The sequence below is a fragment of the Fusarium fujikuroi genome, chromosome FFUJ_chr01 (assembly GCF_900079805.1).
Source record: "Fusarium fujikuroi IMI 58289 draft genome, chromosome FFUJ_chr01".
NCBI classification, from domain to species: domain Eukaryota; kingdom Fungi; phylum Ascomycota; class Sordariomycetes; order Hypocreales; family Nectriaceae; genus Fusarium; species Fusarium fujikuroi.
In genome coordinates, this window is record NC_036622.1 from 781,710 (window position 1) to 801,103 (window position 19,394).

Sequence of the window (19,394 nt, forward strand, 5' to 3'; positions counted from 1 at the left end):
TAGTAATTGAGACCTAGCTGGCCTGCCAACGAGCATATCCATATGTCGACGTACCAACAGATGAGTAACTGACGCAAGAGACAGTGACTCGACAGGCGGAGGGCCATAAGAGAAGAGGAGGTCTGTAGATATGAGAAAGACAATGAGTCGAGGTCTTAAATTGACGAGCAATATGAGTCAACAAAAAATATTCTTACAGCTCGAGTCAATGTCCTCAAAGATCAAGAAAATGGCAAAGCTTTAGAGAGCTTGATTAGAGCGTGTCTTGATGGACTGGGTGATGGATAGACAGACATGTATGGTGCAGAATCTCAACTCGGGCAGTCTTAGAAAATGTACACAACTTCAATCTCTCACTGAATAGCGATGCATTAACTCATAACCATATCCTAAATTATACCTTCAAGATATCCACATTATTCGAAATCCAATCATATTGCGCCGTCCTGAAGTTATCATCAATGATACTGTTCTTATTCGCCGTCTCAAACCACATAAGCTTCTTACTCCCCTTCCACTCCGGCCAATTAGCATACTTAGTGACGCCCTTATTAGGATCCAAGTTATACACAAAGTTGAAATAATACGTCCTGATACTGCGCATAGCGTTATTCGGCCAGATGCCAAAGAAAACTTGGAGCAGATCAGAACCGTGCATCGTTCCGAGAATAGGAGTGCCGTAGTTGTAGCTTGCGAGGTAAGACCATGCTGGGACGTCGGGGTTCTGCTCAGCTGCTGTTTGGAGAAAGATTCGACGGGTCAGAGAGAAGACCAAGTCGCCGAAGATGGCGGCGCGGCGCTTGAACATGGGGAAGACTTCGTTGAGGAGAGATGTTCGGAAGGGACTTCCTGCGCTGAGGGCGGTGGGATATGTGTTTACCAGAGCGGTCAATTGCTCCTTGGTGGCCTTTTGGAAGTATAGTTGCTGAAGGTAATCGACGAACTTGGCTGTGGTGGTCAAGTTTGGCTGGAAGAGAGCAAAGAGAGTGCCCTCGTCTTCCTGGTTACCATTGATCATGGGAACAGCGTGGTAACGACCTGATGCGATGAGTGCTTCTGGACTATCAGGAAGAACTGTACCATCTGGGCGAGGGAGGTATGATAGAGCGAGTGAGTTGTACGACAAGAGCCCGGGAACAGAGTTTGCTGCGTTCAAGAACTTGTCGTAGCTCAGACCCCGCAGACAAGCGAGGGTATCAGAGGATCCAGAGCATCCGCCCGATTTCACAACTGCGTCGTAGATAGCCTGTGCCTTGTCGCTGTCCACTGGCTCCGCGGGGGCAACACTGCCAGAGTTCATGATGGCGCCGCGGAAAAGGGGCTTGCCGTTGTAATCGGCATCACCGCCGTAGAGAACCATCTGATCGAGCACTGAGATGGCACCAGCGGATTCTCCCCAGATAGTGACCTTGTCAGGATCACCACCGAAGGAAGCAATGTTATCTGCAACCCACTGAAGACCCATTCGCTGATCAAGAAGACCCAAGTTCGAACTTCCATCCTTCTTGATCTCGGCACCTGGCATGAAGCCAAAGCCAGCCACGCGGTAGTTGACAGCAACGTAGATAAAAGGTTGGTCCTGATCAATGGCAGTGCCCAAGAGACTGGTTCCATCGTACATAGCGCTCGAACCAAGTTCGAAGCCACCGCCAAAGATCCAGAATAGCACAGGGAGTTTATCACCAGCCTTAGTACCAGCCGGTCGCTGAACAGTCATGGTAAGACAATCCTCCTGACCAGTGATGGGAGTAAGGAAGGGAATAGACAAAAAGTCTGATAAAAACTTGGAGATGACATCTTGGGCACCAGACGAGATGAACATCTGGGGACATGACGGGCCAACAAGTCCTGAAGCGTCAAAGTTGCCCAGTGGCTTGGACAGTTTCTTTGGTGGTTTAAGTCGCAGAGAACCGGTTGGTGGATCCGCAAAGGGGATTCCTCTGAAGGAGTCAACTTTGCCAGAACTCGAGCCGATGACAGTTCCAGAAGGAACAGCGACTGTGACTTTGGCAGCTCGTTCTTCAAGAGCTGGCGTGGCTGGTTCAACGGGCTGGAGATCCGGAATTGCATCTGGTGCAGGGAGAGGAGCTGGAACAGCTACCACAGCCGTAAGAAGGCCGAAGCCAGAGACAAGACTTGTAAACTTCATCGTGAAGCTCAAGCAACTGTAAACTGACAGAGCCCAGAGTGTAGGAGTGGTTGGAACAAAAGTCTGAACTAAACCACCACGGAGAGAGCCGTACACAATAAAGTTTAAGTCCTCTCAAGGGTCAAAACAACAAGTCAACAGACACTGAACCCGCTGTCTCAGTTGAATTGCTGATCCTATTTTCACAGGGGAAATGAGCTCAATTTGAACCTCGAGCAACATCGCGCTCGTCCCCTCCCGCTTTGACATATCCACACAATATATTGAGTTTTTCTCCCTCTTTTCAACCCTGGTTCGACGTCGACGGTGAACCTGCATCTTTCTCATAGGCATTTCCCCCAGAAGAGGAAGCCATCGCCGCATTCAAAGAGTGCATAGCAGCTGTATCAGCCCGAAAGAAGTCCCTGAGCCGAAGAAAGTCCCCGCTTCCCCATGGGGAAATCAGCTGCCAGAGGGTTATATGTCAGCATCTTCCAAGTTTTCTGACTCTACGAGACCGAGGCAGAAAATGTCGTCCCTGTAGTCCACGTGGAGAGGGGGAGGGATCGACGATCAGCTGGATGGTTTTTGTGATAGTGTGTTTGCTGTGGTTGGTGGAGATGTGAAAAAAAGGTGGTGGTACCGGAGGAACGACAGAAGAGAATAGTTGGTGGGGAAGCACAGTTGATCAAAGATGGCATTGGCATTGGCATTGACATTTGGTGTAAGTCGGAAAAGAGTTCATACCCCGGACCCTGAGTGAGATCCTTGTCTGCCGTAGTCTCAAGTAGTTCATTCGGGCCCTGGTGACCTCTCTCAAGTCCGGGGAATACAGCAACAAGAATGCGGGGGAGCATTACAAATGTCGGTCTGTAACGAGTTAATACGAGGAATGTTATTGTTCCTATGAGGGATTAATGTCCTTTTCGAGTAATCTATTCACTATCTGCCATTCCTATCCCGCGTATAGACCCAACATCCCCCTGTTCTCACATTCGCATCAAGAACGTCATCACACATAAACAACCCCAGCCCTTTCAAAAAGGTTACAATTGAAACAAATTAAGCGGTAGAAACAAAAAACCTTGTTAATTACCGGGTAAAAGCCCCAACCCAACCCAGCACAGCTCAGCCTTATCCAGAGACAAGGTCCTATAACCATGCCAGTGCAAAAATGGTAATATTTGCGATCAATACCTGGAGATGATCTCACCTGAACTAACAATCGCTGACCCATCACACGCACAACTACATACTCTCCGATGTTCGAAATAGGAAGCTCTCACGATGCTATTCCTAAAAGAACACTAAAGATATGCAGGTGCAAGTTCGGATCAAGGTATGAAGAAAAACTCAAATATCTCCGCTTTCTTGTAAGCAGAGCTGAAGAAGATGGTGTAGTCGTGCAGCATTCCGAGGTTCGGTCGTCGTCCGTGAGGTTAAAGAGAAATGAATAGACATGTGTTTCTCTTTGACAAGTGGTTCCTTGTGGGAGATAGCCTTGAAGTTGACCAACTTGTGTCGAGCCTACTAATGGTCAGGAATGCTCTACCCCGCGAATAACCCAAACAGCAACTGAGATCAAGAGTCAAGAACAATGCTCAAGAAATGTCATTGAATTCGTGATCAAACGCAGACCATCTCGCTAGAAAGATCAAAACCACAAGAAAGGCATATGTACAAGTCCTAAACCCATCCCTCACTTCAGTCCCTCTGAAAGCTCAATTCAATTCATAACCAGTCCCCAAAAGCCAAATGCTGTTTGTTGCTCATACATGCCCTGATAACCTAACCTTGCGCCGTCAACTATCTGATAACCCTGCGCCGTTGCCCATGTCATGCGTGCCTGCGAGGCAGATTGAGTCTTCATGCAATCCCAAAGACAGTCCAGCCCCAGCCAAATGTATTGTGTATACCAAATGCGTCCTGTTGCCCTCAAAATTAAACCGTGGGGGTATATCCATCCCATCCTAGTTTCATCATACACACATTGCATGTAGTTTGCTTTCACATCACCACGCCCACAGGTGTACCCTCGTTTAGACAGCGCTTCTTTGAAACAATTGCTGGCTCTTCCTCGGTCTCTTCCTCGTAGCTACTGCTGACGACCTCGGTGAGGACATCTCGCTTGCGCTTCTCGCCAGTTGGCTTCTCGGGATCTTTCTCCCATGTCTCGATCTCATCTGGGTTGAACGTTCCGACAATCTCTTGGCCTAGAGCTTTGCCCAGTCTCTCTCTGAGTCCGAGAATTGGCCAGATGGGAACTCTTGTGTATTCGATCTTGAGACCAGACACAATAGCGTCGTCATCGTCAGCTGGTGCCTTGAAGGGATCGTGGAACTTCTCCAAGAACTCCTTTGTGATGTGACCAGTGTAGACAATAAACTCGGATGTATCAATGTCGTGTGTCAGGATCTTCAACTTGATGTCGTGGAAATTGGGGCTTGGAGGAATGCCCTGCCCTGGTGAAATGCGCGAGTCGCGTCTGCCACTGATAGGTGGGGTAGGGTAGAAGTGCTTCTGCGCCATCCCTAGAAAGACACCCACAAAATGAGCATCGTGATCGGAATTTGAAGGTACGAGGATACGGGCTCGCAGTTGCTGGAGGCGAAACACGGGTTCGTTCCATGTTCGTCCAGGTCCAGAAGCGACGCGAAAAAGGTTGTTTCGGACTGAAGCCAATTGAGTCTTGCCAATGTAACAGATCATGGGTAGGTTGGCGGGGCTGTAGTTTGGCGAAGACTGTGTCGAAATGTTGAAGGATTCAGCGGGTCGCGTTGAAACTGATTTGAATGAAGAGTATGAAGACTTTGCCTCCTCAGATGGGTAATTCCACATAAGCTGCGCGCGTACAGCATCACGATAAACGCGACCGCCAAAGTATAGATGGAGTTCGGGCAAGTACTGTGGCTTGTTGAAAGGTGTAGGCCACAGCGTGTTGAGAACCGACTTGACAGCATTTGAGGATAGAATAGGGTGCAATGGGTCGGGCAGGAGGATCTGTGTGAGCGCGTTGCTAAGGCTGATGATGGTGTTCGATGGACTCAAATGCCCTCGCGATGGTGGCGTGCCTGGGGCCGCTGACGGCTGAGGTGTATCGCATGGCGGCAGTTCCTCCCATCTCGCGCCGAGTAGCTGAGCGTGTAAATCTGTCCAGCAAATGGGTCGCACAAAGAGCGATGTGCCGGCGTGTTGCTGGAAGATATCGTAGAGCGAGTTCTCTGCGGGCCGGTAGATGCGCTGCGGACGCCTTTTTCGCGGGGCAACAATGGGCGCTTCTGAAGTGCAGGGCGTTGTGTCCAGTGATACACCGTTACCGTTACCGTTGCGCGACGGTGAAGTCGAAGAGGGAGAAGAAGAAGATTGTGAAGTCGCCATATCCACCAAACTGCGCAGCTGTCCGATGAAGCTGCCGTTTCCAAAGAAAGAACTGTCGCGAAGGAGGGTTGATTAGCACTGCGTGTAAATGGGTTGTTGGGGGAGGAATGATGTCGTTGATGTCAGGGAAATGAACAGAAGAATAGCGCAAACTTACTCAAATGCAAGCATCCGATGGTTGAATAGTCGATCTGTATTTGCCTCCTTTTGGATGACTCTTTCAGCGCTTGTTGGTTGCCTGAAGCCGGATGATTCTCTCCAGTCTTTGTTGTAAGTTAGAGCCCTGGGCCTTGGTTCTGCGACGCGCCCTTAATGATTCCCTGTCGCCTGTTTATCTCCAGTCTTTTCCAGTGACAAGCTCTCCGCTAGCGTCTGGCACGAGCGTCGCCCTTGTCAAAAAGGATTGACGGAAAAAGTAAAAAAAAGGGGAGATTTTTCAGCGTCCAATAGGAAGTGAGCAAAAAGAAGAACAAGGCAACTTTTGTTAAAAAGCAGAATCTTCAGTGAAAGAGAAAAAGAAGTTGAAGGAGGGGAGAGCAGAGAGGGAGGAAATATCGGTGACACTGAATGAATCACACTTAGGGCGTGAAACCAAGGCAAGGCTTCTTTTTTTCACTCTTAGGTATGAGTTGTTAGTGGATACGACCTGCATCAGCGCCAGGAAGAATCTGCACGAGGGACGAGGGAAAAAGCGCGTCGCCACCGTGATTCGTCGCGGAGCTAATCGGCGCGAATGAGTAGCGAGTTCACGTGAGGAGCCATCCCTGGCGTTAGGCAGCCATGAAGGGAGGCGCACGCGCTGCGCCACATCATCGCTTGTGGCCTGATTGACAATCTTCCGATTAAGGCATCAACTTTGCTCTGCTGCCAGCCTTGCCCCACACCAATCGAGTGAGTGAGCTTCGTGAGCTTTGGTGTAGCCCCGCCGGTGACGAAGCGAAGCGCAACTCAGCATCTAAGCCCGTAACTTGCGCCGATTTGTCCATTTCCCTCCCAAACAGCTTTGATATACTGGAATTGGTCTGTCCATTGCTGTTCAAGATGCCAGTATGTCCAAGCCAAACACCCAAACTTCACAAATAACCACACAAGCACACTCCACCATCTCCTATTGCATCACCGCATGTCACGATATCAACCAAGCTAACAACACCTCTCTAGGCATACAACTCCGTTTTCAACAATGATCCCAACATCCCCCGCATAATCGGCAACTTCCCTCTCCTCCCTCTCCGTACCAAGACCAGAGGCCCTGCCTACACCCTGCCTAACCCCTCGCCGCCTCTGCCGGCCAACGAGTCTCCCGACCCCGACAGCGAGAGCTACGATATCCTCGACGAGGTCCTCGCCCTCTTCCGCGCCAACACATTCTTCCGCAACTTTGAGATCCAAGGCCCTGCCGACCGTCTGCTCGTGTATGGAATCTGGTTCGTCAGCGATTGTCTGACAAAGATCCGACCCCAGGCTTCTCTGCGTGATGCCCAGAAGGATGTTTTGAACTTGGCGCTTGACCTTAACTTTGCTATTCCTGGAGACCCTGCATGGCCCCTCAACCAGGTGTGTTTTGCCAAACTCAAACTGCAGGACAAATTGGCCAGTTTGCTAATGTTTGAGTGTAGATGTACGAGGCCCCTAGGGACAGACAAGAAGCGGAGCAGCTTAAGCAATATATGTCGCAGGTTCGACAGGAGCTCGCGTCACGATTACTCGCTAGGGTATATGATGAGGATGAGACTAAGCCTAGCAAGTGGTGGTTGAGCTTTACCAAGAGAAAGTTCATGGGCAAGTCTCTGTAGAGTATTGGCAAGGGGGGAAGAGAAGGCATTTTAGAAGACTTTCACCAAATCGAGGAGCTGGCGTCATACAAAATACATTTTCAGTACTTACTTGACACATTGCTGTCCGCTTCTCAGCCATTGGAGAGTCGGAACACTGGAGATGTCCCAATCAAGTGACAAGATGAATCGCCTACAAAGGCCTGTCAAACTTACCACATAGTCACCATAACTTATTATATTTTATCACGAAGTGTCGTAACTATAAGTTAACATAGACGTAGCCGCGTGTTTTATGACTTGGGACTTATGGCCTTGCTATTTGGCACTGCTCCTTTGCTGTGCCATTGACAATTAGGTTTGTATGGGTCTATTTGCTAACATCGATGCTACTGTCTGGTTCTTAAGATAACATGGGATTGTTTAGGCAGCTTATTTATTTCTAGCCTCGCTTCAACAATCAATTGCTGAATGACCTCATATTAGGCAAATAGAAAGCAATCATGGCCTTTATTCTGACTATAAATTCTCTCAAATCCCCAACCACGAGACAAAGTTTATCTCCTAACATAATATCTGACCTTATATTATATACATAAATACCTACATAACTAACGTGGTTAATAAGCAAGCGCTCTAGATAAGCAAGCGCTCTAAAAATCCCTTAACCTTATATCTGTTAGATTAGGAGAATAAAATAATCGCTTATATCTAGGTAAAACCTTAGCAAGATGCTAGAAGTTAAGGGATTTAAATATAGAATTTCCCCTCTTCTAGAAGAAAGATAATATATAAGTTTTTCTAATAATTAAAAGTCTTATTTATAAGAAAAACTACTATAAGTATAACTAAGAAAAAAAGCCTAATACTTATTAAAGATATTTAAAATAATAATTAATTAAATAATTAGGCTTAAATTTAATAATAAATAGATTAACTAATATAAGGCCCTAAAGGTTAAATTAAAAAATAAAGATCTATAGGCCTATATTAACCTAATAGCATTTAATAAGCCTACCCTTAAGGTAGTTATATCTATACCCCTTAATATATTAATAGTAAAACAGTAAAGCGCTATAGCTATTAAAGTAGTAATTACTATAAAAGTATTATCTTTATTAATATAAAAAATAGCTATATAAAAAGTTAATCTTTTTATTATTAAATTAAATAGAAATTATACTAAATATAAAATATAGATTTAATAAATATTATATTTTATAAAAAAAGATTATTAAATAGTTATTATAATAAAGGTAATATATAAAATATATTTAAAAAACTATAAAGACTTAAAGAGAAAAATATCTATTATTTAAGATTAAGTATTAGATATAGTAGATAAAGGGATTATAAGGTATTATTTTTTAGAAAATAATACTTTAATAAAATAGATTTAGTCTCTTTATAATAAGTTCTCCTTAATATAAATAAAGTAAAAATAGAAGGCTTGCTAAATATATAGAGAAGTTTTAGTAAAACCTATATACTAAAGATATATAATCTATAAAGGAGTAAATAACTGGCTTAAGTAATAGAGAACCTTAATTAATAAAGCCTAAAATATAGGCCTATAAGAGGCTAAAGAGGCAGATTAGTGGTTTCCTAATTTTATTATAGCTTTAAGGTTAATTCTATTAGAGTTATAAGTAAATGCCTATAATATTATCTAAATAAATTATATTTAGTTTAATACCCTATTTATTAATATAATAATAGTAAATATTTAGCTAGTATTAATATTACTGCTAGATATATAGAGAGCTAAAGTAAGCTATAAAGCCTTTTTAGTTAAATAAGAGGAAAAGGCTAGAGAAGATTAAAATACCCTAAAGAAGCCTAGATAAAAGAAGTAAAAAGGAAAGAAGTATCCTTACTAAAGACCTAATAAAGATAAGGCAGGAAGATATAAAGTATATAGATTAAAGTATACCTTATTAAACTGTTTTTATACTTTCCTTAAGAAGGCTTATATTAGGTTTAAATTAATATAGGCTTTTACTAATTAGATATAAAAAAGGATAGATAAAAATAAAAAAGATATAGTTAATTAAGTTAAAAAGCTAAAATTAAAAAGATTAGCCTAATTATATCTAGTTAGCTTTACTTAACTAAATATAGGCCTAATAGTAGCTAACTATTACTTCTTAAATAAAAGTATATTATTAAATTTAAAAATAACTATATATATATTTAAGGATATAAAGTAAATAAAGAACCTTAAGGCAGTAGCCTTTAGGGACTTCTTTTAGTTAAAAGTAATATAAATCTTAATAGAAAGATATAATAAAGTATAAATTAAACTTAAATTAAGTAATAATATATTAAAAATACTATAACTTTATAATATAGCCTTATATATTATATTAACTATAAATTTAATATTATTTATTAAGCTAAAAAAATAAGAAATTTAATAAGATATAAGCCTAAAAAATAATTATCTATAGCATTTAAATAAAAGTAAACTTAATAAGGTCTTAGAGATTAAAGGGCAATAAGTACTTAAATATAAGTATTCTCCCTAAAACTTAAAACTAATATAAGCTAGATTAGCAGTAAATATACTTCCTATCCCTCTAAAATGGCATATATATACAATATAGACTAAAAGAAAGCTATTAAGAGGTAATACCTTAATATAGTATAACGGTTATAATGAGCATTCCAGGGTAAGAGGTCTAGCCTCGTTGGTGGGGTCAGAAGGCTGTCTGTGGTGACAGACATAAAGGGACGGATTCCCCTCGATATCTTAGTCTCATCATGCTTTTTCAGACTGAATTTTACACTTTTTGTCCTCGTATCTGATATCATTGAACTGATCACTTGATTACCTATCTAATAACGAAGACCCTGTCTCAATTGAACCTCTGTGGCTGTCTGCACTTAGCTTGCAATTGAGGCTGTTAGAAGTTACCGTCCTCTTGCAGTCTTTTTCCTTGTTGTTGCTCTTCACCTTCAAAATAGTATTCAAGGTTAGGCCACCTAGGGCTAAAGGCTCTCTAATATTTAATTATATCTATAAAAGGAGTATAAATAAAGTTAAAGATTCTAATAGAAATATAGTAAATAACTATAGTTAACTATAATATATATAAAGTAATAAAAGCTTACTAACTAATATACTGCACTTCTTAAGAGTTAATTTAAGTTATAAATCTAGGAGATTAAATAGCTATAGACTTTTACCTTATATTATTAAGATATATAGGCTATAATTTAATATAGATATTTATAGATAGAGCATTAGGGTTTACTTAAAACTATTATATAATTAATTAAATAACCCTTATTATCTTCTTAGCGCTAAAAGGCTTTTTAAATATAATAGAAGTATAGTACTTTAAGAAAGTAAAGGTAATTAAATATAATAATAAGATTATAATAACCTATTTATAAGTATATACTAAGATAGTTTAGTAAGGAATATAATATAAACTATTTACTTTAAATATATAGGCTTAAAATAGTAATATAAAAAGAGTAGCTGCAGTTATTATCTAAAAAAGTAAGGCAATAAAGGTAGGTATAAAAATTCTAAAATACCTCTAGCCTAAATTAATAAAGGCAGCTACCTATCTCTATAACTATATATTATTAATTTAGAGATAGTATAAGTTACTATATAAGATATTCTACTTAAAGTATATAGTTAAGTAATTAGTAAAACTAGACTTATTATACCTTAAAGTATATAAATATAAAGTGTTTATATTAATAAAGGATATATAACTATAATATAATAAATTATATTATTAAACCCCTAAAGGGTAGATTAAATACTTAATAGGATATATATTAAGTAATTTCTATAAGATTTAAAACCTATTAAATAAAAAGGTATTCTTAATATAGGATATTACCTTTAATAAATATTAGTACTTTAATAGAAATATAATAACCCTTTAAGATAACCTATAGGCTAAAGACCTAATAGTAATAGAAAAATAAATTAAAGAATTAATCTTACTTTAATAAACTTAATTTAATTTATAGTAAATATATCTAATAAATAAAAAACTAAATAAAATTACTAATAAAAATATAGAATTTATAAGCCCTAAAGCCAATAACTTAATAAAGGCAGGTAAGGAATTAAAACTATATACCTAATTTAAATTTAAGCTACTATTAATACCCTTAAAATTACCTTTATTAGGTTTTTTCTATATAATAGAAGATAATCTAAAGGTAAAGAGAGATAATAAGCCAGTAAGTAAAACCTTTACTAAAATATAAGTAAGAAATTATATTTTATTTAATATAGTATTTCTAATAGAGATATTATAATATAAAATATATATAGGTACCTAATAGAAGACCTAAAGTTATAAGAGTTAAGAGAGTCTAGCTAGCTTTAAGAACTTACTAGAAAAAGGGAGCTTATTTTAGCCTTTAAACTAATTTAGTGCAGAAAAGCAGGAGGCCTAAAGGGATAGGATAAGCTCTATACTAAATAAGGAAAAGGGGCCTTATATTAATATATATTAAAAGCTCCTAAAGAGGCTTTCTAGCTTATATATTAATATAAAGAGTTATTTATATTAGAATATAATTTAAAAGGCAAAAAAAGCTTATTTAAAAAGCTATAAACTCTTTTAATTATAAATAAAAGTAATTAAGATTACAGTAAAAGGTTATTAAATACTTAGATATTACTAAATATATATCTATAAATTAAATAAATATAGAAAATTCCTAAAAATTAAGGTAAGATTAGTAATTTAGGGAGATTAATAAGTAAAAGATAGTTAAAATATATATATAGCTATACTGGCTAGAATATCTTTTAGGGTTTTAATAGTAATTATAACTAGATTTAACTATAAAATACTTTAGTATAATATAGTTAATATATTTATATAATTAATATTAAATAAAGATATATATATAGAAATGCTAATAGATTACTAAAAACCTAATATAGTCTTTAAGCTATAAAAGGCATTATATAGACTTTAAAGATTACCTCTCTTATAGTAAAAACACTTTAAGAAAGGTCTATTATATATAGGATTTTACTAAGTATTTAGTAAAGACTGTTATTAGATTTAAGGTAATATAGTATTTTTTTTCTATATAGATAACTATATTCTTTACTATCTAAAAAAATAAAAAGAAAAGGTAAAAGATTTAATAAAGAAATTATAAGAGATATATTATATTAAAGGAGGTAAGACCTTATAATAGTTTTTAGGCATTAAGGTTATAAGGGATAGACTAAACTATTACCTATAGCTCTCTTAAGCTATATATATTAATAAAATATAATAATTACTTCTAGACCCCTTATTAAGATATAGAGTAGTTATCTTAATAATATAAAAAGAGTTATTACTATATATTAAATTATTAAGCTTAAAAAGTATAAATAGTTATTAATAGAAAGTAGGTACTATTATATATACTGTAGTAATAACTTGCCTAAATATTGCCTTTATAGCTAGCTAATTAGTAAAATTTAATTGAAACCTAAGACTATAATATTATAAGGCAGTAAATAGAGCACTATAATATCTTACTTAAACTAAAGACTTAGCCCTTTAATTTAAAAGTAATAATAACTTTACTATTAATAGGTTACTTATAGCCTTAAATGTAAGCTTTATTAATAACTTAATAAACCGTTAAAGCTTATAAGCCTTTACTATATAACTATTTAGAGAAGTAATAAGCTAGTAAGTAAATAAATAAAATACTATAATAATATTTACTATAGAGGCAGAATTACTTACCCTATTATAGGCAGCTAAAGAGGCTATCTTTATAAGCTGGCTTATATCCTTATTATAAGTTAATTTAAAAGATAAGATCTCTTAGTAAGGCCTTATTAAGCCACTAAAGGTAATTATTTAATATAATAATTTATAAACTATTTAACTAGTTAAGGAGAAATTAATTAAGCTATATATAAAGCTATAATATATATAGATTTATAACTATTAGCTAAAATAAAAAGTAGTAAATAGGATAGTAAATATAATATATATTCTTTTAATTTAGTTAATAGCTAATAGCCTAATTAAAAACCTTATTAATAAGAAATTCTAAAATTTTCTTAAGCAATTAAGGCTTACTAAAATTATAGTAATTAAATAGTAAATAGAAATTATTTTAAATTAAGTTATATAATAAAATAGATACCTAAAAGATTTAATTTAAATTTATTACCCTTAAAAAACCACTAAAATATAAAAGGGGTAAAGCCCTAGTATATACTTATATAACTAATGCCAACTATATAATAAAAACTAAAAAACTAAAAACCTCTAGCTAAATTACTTAAAGATATAGGAAAGCTTAGTGGCACCTTAATAATAGGCAGGAATAGACTGGCTAAAATAATTAATAAAAGTAATGCTAATAAAAGTAATTAAAATATTAAGAATAAGGTTATTTAAATACTTATTAAGTAAAGTATAAAGAGCTGGCTTAGCTTTAAATACAGATAGAAGTTTATTATAAGTCCCCTTACCTTTAATAGGGATATCCTTATAGGTATTTAGGCAAAAGATTACTAAATAAAGGCAGGTTATAGTAAAGATATTATAGATATAAAGGGATATTATAAAGGCAATTTAAGTAAATACTTCCTTAAGAGTAAGTTTAATATTACCTTAAAAACAGGTTAGCTAAAAAGTTAAAGAAGCCTTAATAAAAAATATATAGAAATAAAGTACTAAAGTGCCTAAAGGTCCTAAAGGGATATAATATCTTAAGACTAAATTATAGTAGCTAGAGTGCTGCTATTACTAAAGGTAGGGTTATATATATAGTTAGTAATTACTTATTAAGCTATACTGTAAGACTTAATTATAATATAGGCCTATTAGACCTAAATAGGATTAAGTTTCTTATTAATAAAATAATCCTAAAGGCACTTAATTGCTAGATAGTAAGCCTAAACTGTATTAAAGTACTTATAAAAAACTAATAAAATATTAATAAAGACCTAATAATTAAAGTAAAGAAATATATATAGAGTTATACTTCTTTTAGTTATTAGTATAGAAAATATAATACTTTAGCAAGAGGTTAGTATAGTATTAGAGAGAGAGATTATAGTAAATATTATAAATATAATAAAAATATAAAATCTTATTAAAAGATTAATTAATTAATTAAACCTTTAAATTATAAATAAACTTTTAAAGAATATTTATATAAAAGTTAATATAAAATATAATAATAAAATTATTAGAAATTATAACTAAAGAATTTTAAAGATAAATAAATAAAATATTAATAAAAGCTTATTAAAGACTAATAATTTTAATAAGGTAGAAAAATATAAATACTAAAATCTAGTTATTAAAATAATATAAGTATAGATTACTTTATAATAGTTTATTAATATTTTACTAAAGTAATATAATATAATACTTAAATCTTTAAGACTAATATATTACTATTAGAATTATTATATATTAAAGAGAGATATTAGATTAAGAGAATAAAATAATTGCTTATATTTAGGTAAAACCTTAGTAAGATACTAAAAGTTAAGGGATTTAAATATAGAATTTCCTCTCTTTTAAAAGAAAGACAATATATAAGTTTTTCTAATAATATCTAACTATTTAATTAATTAATTCTTAATTATTTAATATATTACAATCCTTAAATAAAGCTAGAATCCTTCTTGCCTTTTAGGCCCTTTAAAATAACCTAAAATTAAATCTCTAATAGGCTGTAAATATCTATAAAGTTAGCTGCTTTACTTTATATTATTGCTAAAATAGTATTTAATTATAATGTAATTCTATTTTAAATTTATAGAGACTATTTAATTTAAAAGAGAAAATAATAGTTTAATTTATTTTTAATTTAGATTTATAAGGATTTCCTTTATAACTGTATTTTATAAAAGAAATAGCTAATTCCCTACTAGCTAATTACAATATATTACCTATTAATAAGTGCTAGGCTTATAACTTTATAAAGTAATAATTAGAGCTAAAGATATATTTATTTTAGAGATATAATTATTAAAGAGCTAAATATAAAGATTTAATTATTATTTATAGCTAGTTTAGGCTTATATAAAATATAATTATAAAGTATAATATTTAATTAAATAATATATAGAACTTTAATAAAATTAGCTTTATAATAGGCCTTATTATAGCTAGAATGGCTATTATAGGTTTAGAAATATAAAGAAGGCTAAAATTAATATAGCCTAAAAACTAAAAATAGATTACTGTAATTTAGGTAATTAATATAAAAGGTTAAGTAATTATACTATTTATTATTAATGCAGGCTAATATTACCTTATTAATTAATACTAAAAATATAACCTTTTATTAAATTAGGTTATTATAATAAGTTAAAATAAATAAATAAATAATAAGTTAGGTCTTAAGTAATTAAAGTACTTTAATTAGTCTATAATTAATTAATTAATTAATTATTATTATTTTTTAATCTTTAATAGTTATAAAAGCTACTATTTAGCTAATTTTAAGAGATATTATAAAGAGAATAAGATTATTATACTTTATATACCTACTTATATATTTTATTTACTTTAGTCTCTTAATATTAAGTACTTTAGGCTATTAAAAAAGGCTTATAGCTAAAAAATAGAATATTTAATTAAATACTTTATAATTTATATTTTTAAGATTAAGTTCTTTTCTGCCTTTTATATTACATTTAAAGCTATCTTTATAGAAAGTAATATTTAAGGAGGTTTTAAAGAAGCTAGATTTATTTCTTTTAATTTAAAAACTGTAATCTTAAAGCTTAATATATAGCTATAGATTTTAATACTTTTTAAAAAGGCTATTTAACCCTTAATACTATAGGCTTTAAAGACCCTAAAAATAGTTATTAAGATTTAATTTTAGTTTAAACACCTTAGTAATTAAATTAAATACTATTATAGTAGCTCCCTAAAGTTAATATTAGGAGCCTTAAAGTCTTTTATAAAAGGAATAATAACTATAATATATAAGAATATACTATTAAGAGCTAAAGTCTAAAATCTTTAAGATATAAATAAGATATTAAGCTAATACTATAGAGTAAAAAGGACTAAATTATAGAAAGGGGGGACTATAATTATATAGAAAGTATTATAAATAATTAATTAAATAGATATTAATATATAAGTAATAACTAAATTTTTAAAAAGTAGTAATTAAGGAAGGTTAAAGTAATTAAGTAGTTAGCGCTATAATATATATAGTAAAGGCAGTTATAATATAAAGACTTATTAGCTAGCTCTTAAGTTATTTAGGGAGGAATTTAGTAAGTAAAAGCTAGCCTTTTTAAATTATAGCTTAAGCTTTTAAGCTATAGGTTAAAAAGGTTAAGGAAAGTAGAGCGCTTGCTTATCTGGAGCGCTTGCTTATTAACCACGTTATACTTAGTCATCTCTATATAACTTTCTTCTCTCACACCCAAACAGATAAATATAACACCTTTCGCCTCTTTCCCATACTCCGCGGAAGTAGCCCCCAGTCAAGAGACTCTGCAAGCTTCACTTGCGCAAAGTCACCACGGACAACTGGGCTGAGGGCGTAACACATCAAATAGTTCGCTCGGAGGCGCCAGGCCCCCCCTTCAATTCACTTCATCGGCAAAAGCATATGGCTAAACAAGCCACAGACGACTGAATCTAACGACAAGGATACTTAGCAAAAGTCCTTCAGCTACTTATCTAAAAGGAAGTGCCAGGAAACATGGGCAGGAATGACAGTCTGGTTCGTGGTCATTCTTTTTTCGAACCTTCGAACAAAGACTGGCCACTCAAGCAGCTGTTCACAACGTCATTTATCTTAAACTGTACGGTATGCTATAAGCACATCTCTTCCTCACTCATTGCGAACATTGTACACTGACTTTTCATTTCAGCCCCTCATTGTCGTAGGCCCGAAGACAACCCAATATATCACAACCATGGTCCGCGAGATGATGTTATTTGTACAGTAAACCCACTGGTAACAGCCCCGACTCCGACTCGTCTATCGGTTACATAGAAAAAGTCCCGCAAGAAAGCCTTCCCGTTGAGGAAAACACTATGAGGCTTATCTCGTGTGCCATATGACACATTTGTACTACATCCAACTCCCTGGGTCGCTAACCGTAGTCGAGCTCCGGGACAAAGCTGAGGAGAACATTGTGTTCCTTAAGACAGCGTGCCAGGCTACCAGAGAGGAGTCGCCTGTCCCTTAACAACGAGATTTTTGAAGCTGCCGTCAAAGGCAGCGAACTCGGACACTGCCCTGCATCTATTTTAGACAACCCCCTCAGTCACGAGGCGAGATCATTATCAGTTCTCCTGGACCCTTTTCTCTTTCAAGTTGCTCGTGGAAGATACGATATGCCTTTGGTGTCGCCATCATCAAGTCTTTATATACGTGGCTAGACAAGAGCCACATGCCGCCTATAGAAATAGTGGGAGAGATCGGGGGTCACCTGGAACTTCAGGACCTCAAGAACAGCTCCCCTGACTTGTAAAGCTATTAAATCAGGCATGTAAATGTACCTCTTCCGGACTAGGACAGAAATTAAACAAGTCCTTATGCTTGAGCTTTTCGCCCGTGCTAAGTTCTACGATCTTGCCGATGCTCTCACACACACCTTGCTACTGGTAAAGAGACCCGTAGCCACCGCAGGGGCCATTTCGATGAGCGTTCACTGTTCAAGATACTTGAGCAGGGCCCATTGACGTAAAGCGGAGACCAAACCGAACTCACAAGTGGAAGAAGGAGTTATCAGTACATTCTTCCTTATTATTATATTATACCCTCCATGCTAGGCTTGACGCCTATGTCCAGGAGCAAAACCATGAGGTACGCATCTTCGATTACGATGGAAGACTGCATCCAGATGATAGGAAATGCCACTATCATGAACTTCAATGCCTGTCCTCGTCCTCGTATCCTTCTGGCGAGTCGGGGAGCTGGAGGCCAAGGTCTAAATCTACAAAGTGCTAATATGCTGATTCGATTTGGATCTTGGTGGAAAGTCTCGAGCAAATGCAAAGCGGGAAGAAAAATCTCTTGATACGGGCAACAGAAGACAACGTATGTCTTCAACGTTTTCTACGAGAGTGCAACCATGGACGGCTTTTTCACAAGGAAGCGAGACAGGAAGCATGTGACCAATACCAGAATTATATATGGTATCACCTTCCCTGACCCCCATTCGTCATATGAAAGGCCAGTCATCACACAGTTTCACGTTGAGAGAGGGTAAGTATTGTTCTATCCCGTTTGCCGTTTGTGTATCTTTACTGGAGCTAAGGGTATGGAGGACATCCCCAACTGCTCGTCGTCGCTCGAGACGAGGAGCTCTTTCTGACGTGGTCACTCGGTCGCGTGGGGGATTTGTGAACTGACACGAAACCAGTTGCTGGAATCATCACAGACACGGGCATTCACATGCTAGCGGTTCTTGAGCAACAGTCACGATGAATGCTTCATAAGCATAGCGATTATATCAGAGACCCTAAGGCATATTTCAACAACATAGCCGCTCAAAATGGCTACTCCATGCAGGAAATCGATGAGTGCTGGAATGGAAACGGTGTGCATGTGCAGCTATCTGAGCTGTTTAACCAGCAGTCCAGCCATATATAACTCGGCGTAGACCACATACGTCACCTTGTAGAGAGTCGTGCAGATGGTGGACTAGCCTATCTATGGGACCTGTGTCAGAGAGACCCCGATTTGACCCCTTCCAACGAATGTGGTCCCATGTTGAAGTGGTTGTTGGCACCAGTGCTCGCGAGGGGACTCGAGTGTCTTAACCAAGTGCTGAGCAGAAAGACCCAACCTCAAACGAATCGACCAAGTCAAGCATCTTCCAAACCATCTTCTTCAGCACCAGAGACATTCTATCGAAACCCTCTTATCACCAGCTCTGAGATTTCCTTCCCGCTCCCATCATATATACTAAGAAGGCGTTGTCTCGTGTTGACCCTCTTACCATCGACACAGAGTTCTCCATAGTCACCCCGTCAACCATGGGAGGTCGCGATTATTGAGTATCTATCTGCAAATACTCGGCTGAGCACATTCATCAACTATAGCTGGTGTATTCCAGAACTATACTATTTACAGGCTGTAATCACCAAAAGCACTCTCTCCTCAAGTCCTGA

General features: G+C 36.1%; 4 protein-coding genes; 2 read left to right on the forward strand and 2 right to left on the reverse strand.

Moving 5' to 3' along the window:
* Positions 1–394: 394 nt before the first annotated feature.
* On the reverse strand, positions 395–2,149 carry FFUJ_01819 (probable triacylglycerol lipase V precursor; the record flags this gene model as incomplete). The annotated part of the gene is made up of 1 exon (XM_023574473.1): positions 395–2,149. One exon carries the CDS (start codon positions 2,147–2,149, stop codon positions 395–397), a length of 1,755 nt encoding a protein of 584 aa, XP_023423782.1.
* Positions 2,150–4,135: 1,986 nt separating this feature from the next.
* On the reverse strand, positions 4,136–5,506 carry FFUJ_01818 (uncharacterized protein; the record flags this gene model as incomplete). Its single annotated transcript, XM_023574484.1, has 1 exon — positions 4,136–5,506. The coding sequence occupies one exon, from the start codon at positions 5,504–5,506 to the stop codon at positions 4,136–4,138; it is 1,371 nt and encodes a 456-aa protein (XP_023423783.1).
* A 1,041-nt stretch (positions 5,507–6,547) lies between these two features.
* On the forward strand, positions 6,548–7,302 carry FFUJ_01817 (probable Arp2/3 complex subunit ARC18; the record flags this gene model as incomplete). XM_023574495.1 has 3 exons in its annotated part: positions 6,548–6,553; positions 6,668–7,063; positions 7,126–7,302. 3 exons carry the CDS (start codon positions 6,548–6,550, stop codon positions 7,300–7,302), a joined length of 579 nt encoding a protein of 192 aa, XP_023425468.1.
* Positions 7,303–17,188: 9,886 nt separating this feature from the next.
* On the forward strand, positions 17,189–17,464 carry FFUJ_01816 (uncharacterized protein; the record flags this gene model as incomplete). XM_023574506.1 has 2 exons in its annotated part: positions 17,189–17,212; positions 17,384–17,464. 2 exons carry the CDS (start codon positions 17,189–17,191, stop codon positions 17,462–17,464), a joined length of 105 nt encoding a protein of 34 aa, XP_023425469.1.
* Positions 17,465–19,394: the final 1,930 nt, after the last annotated feature.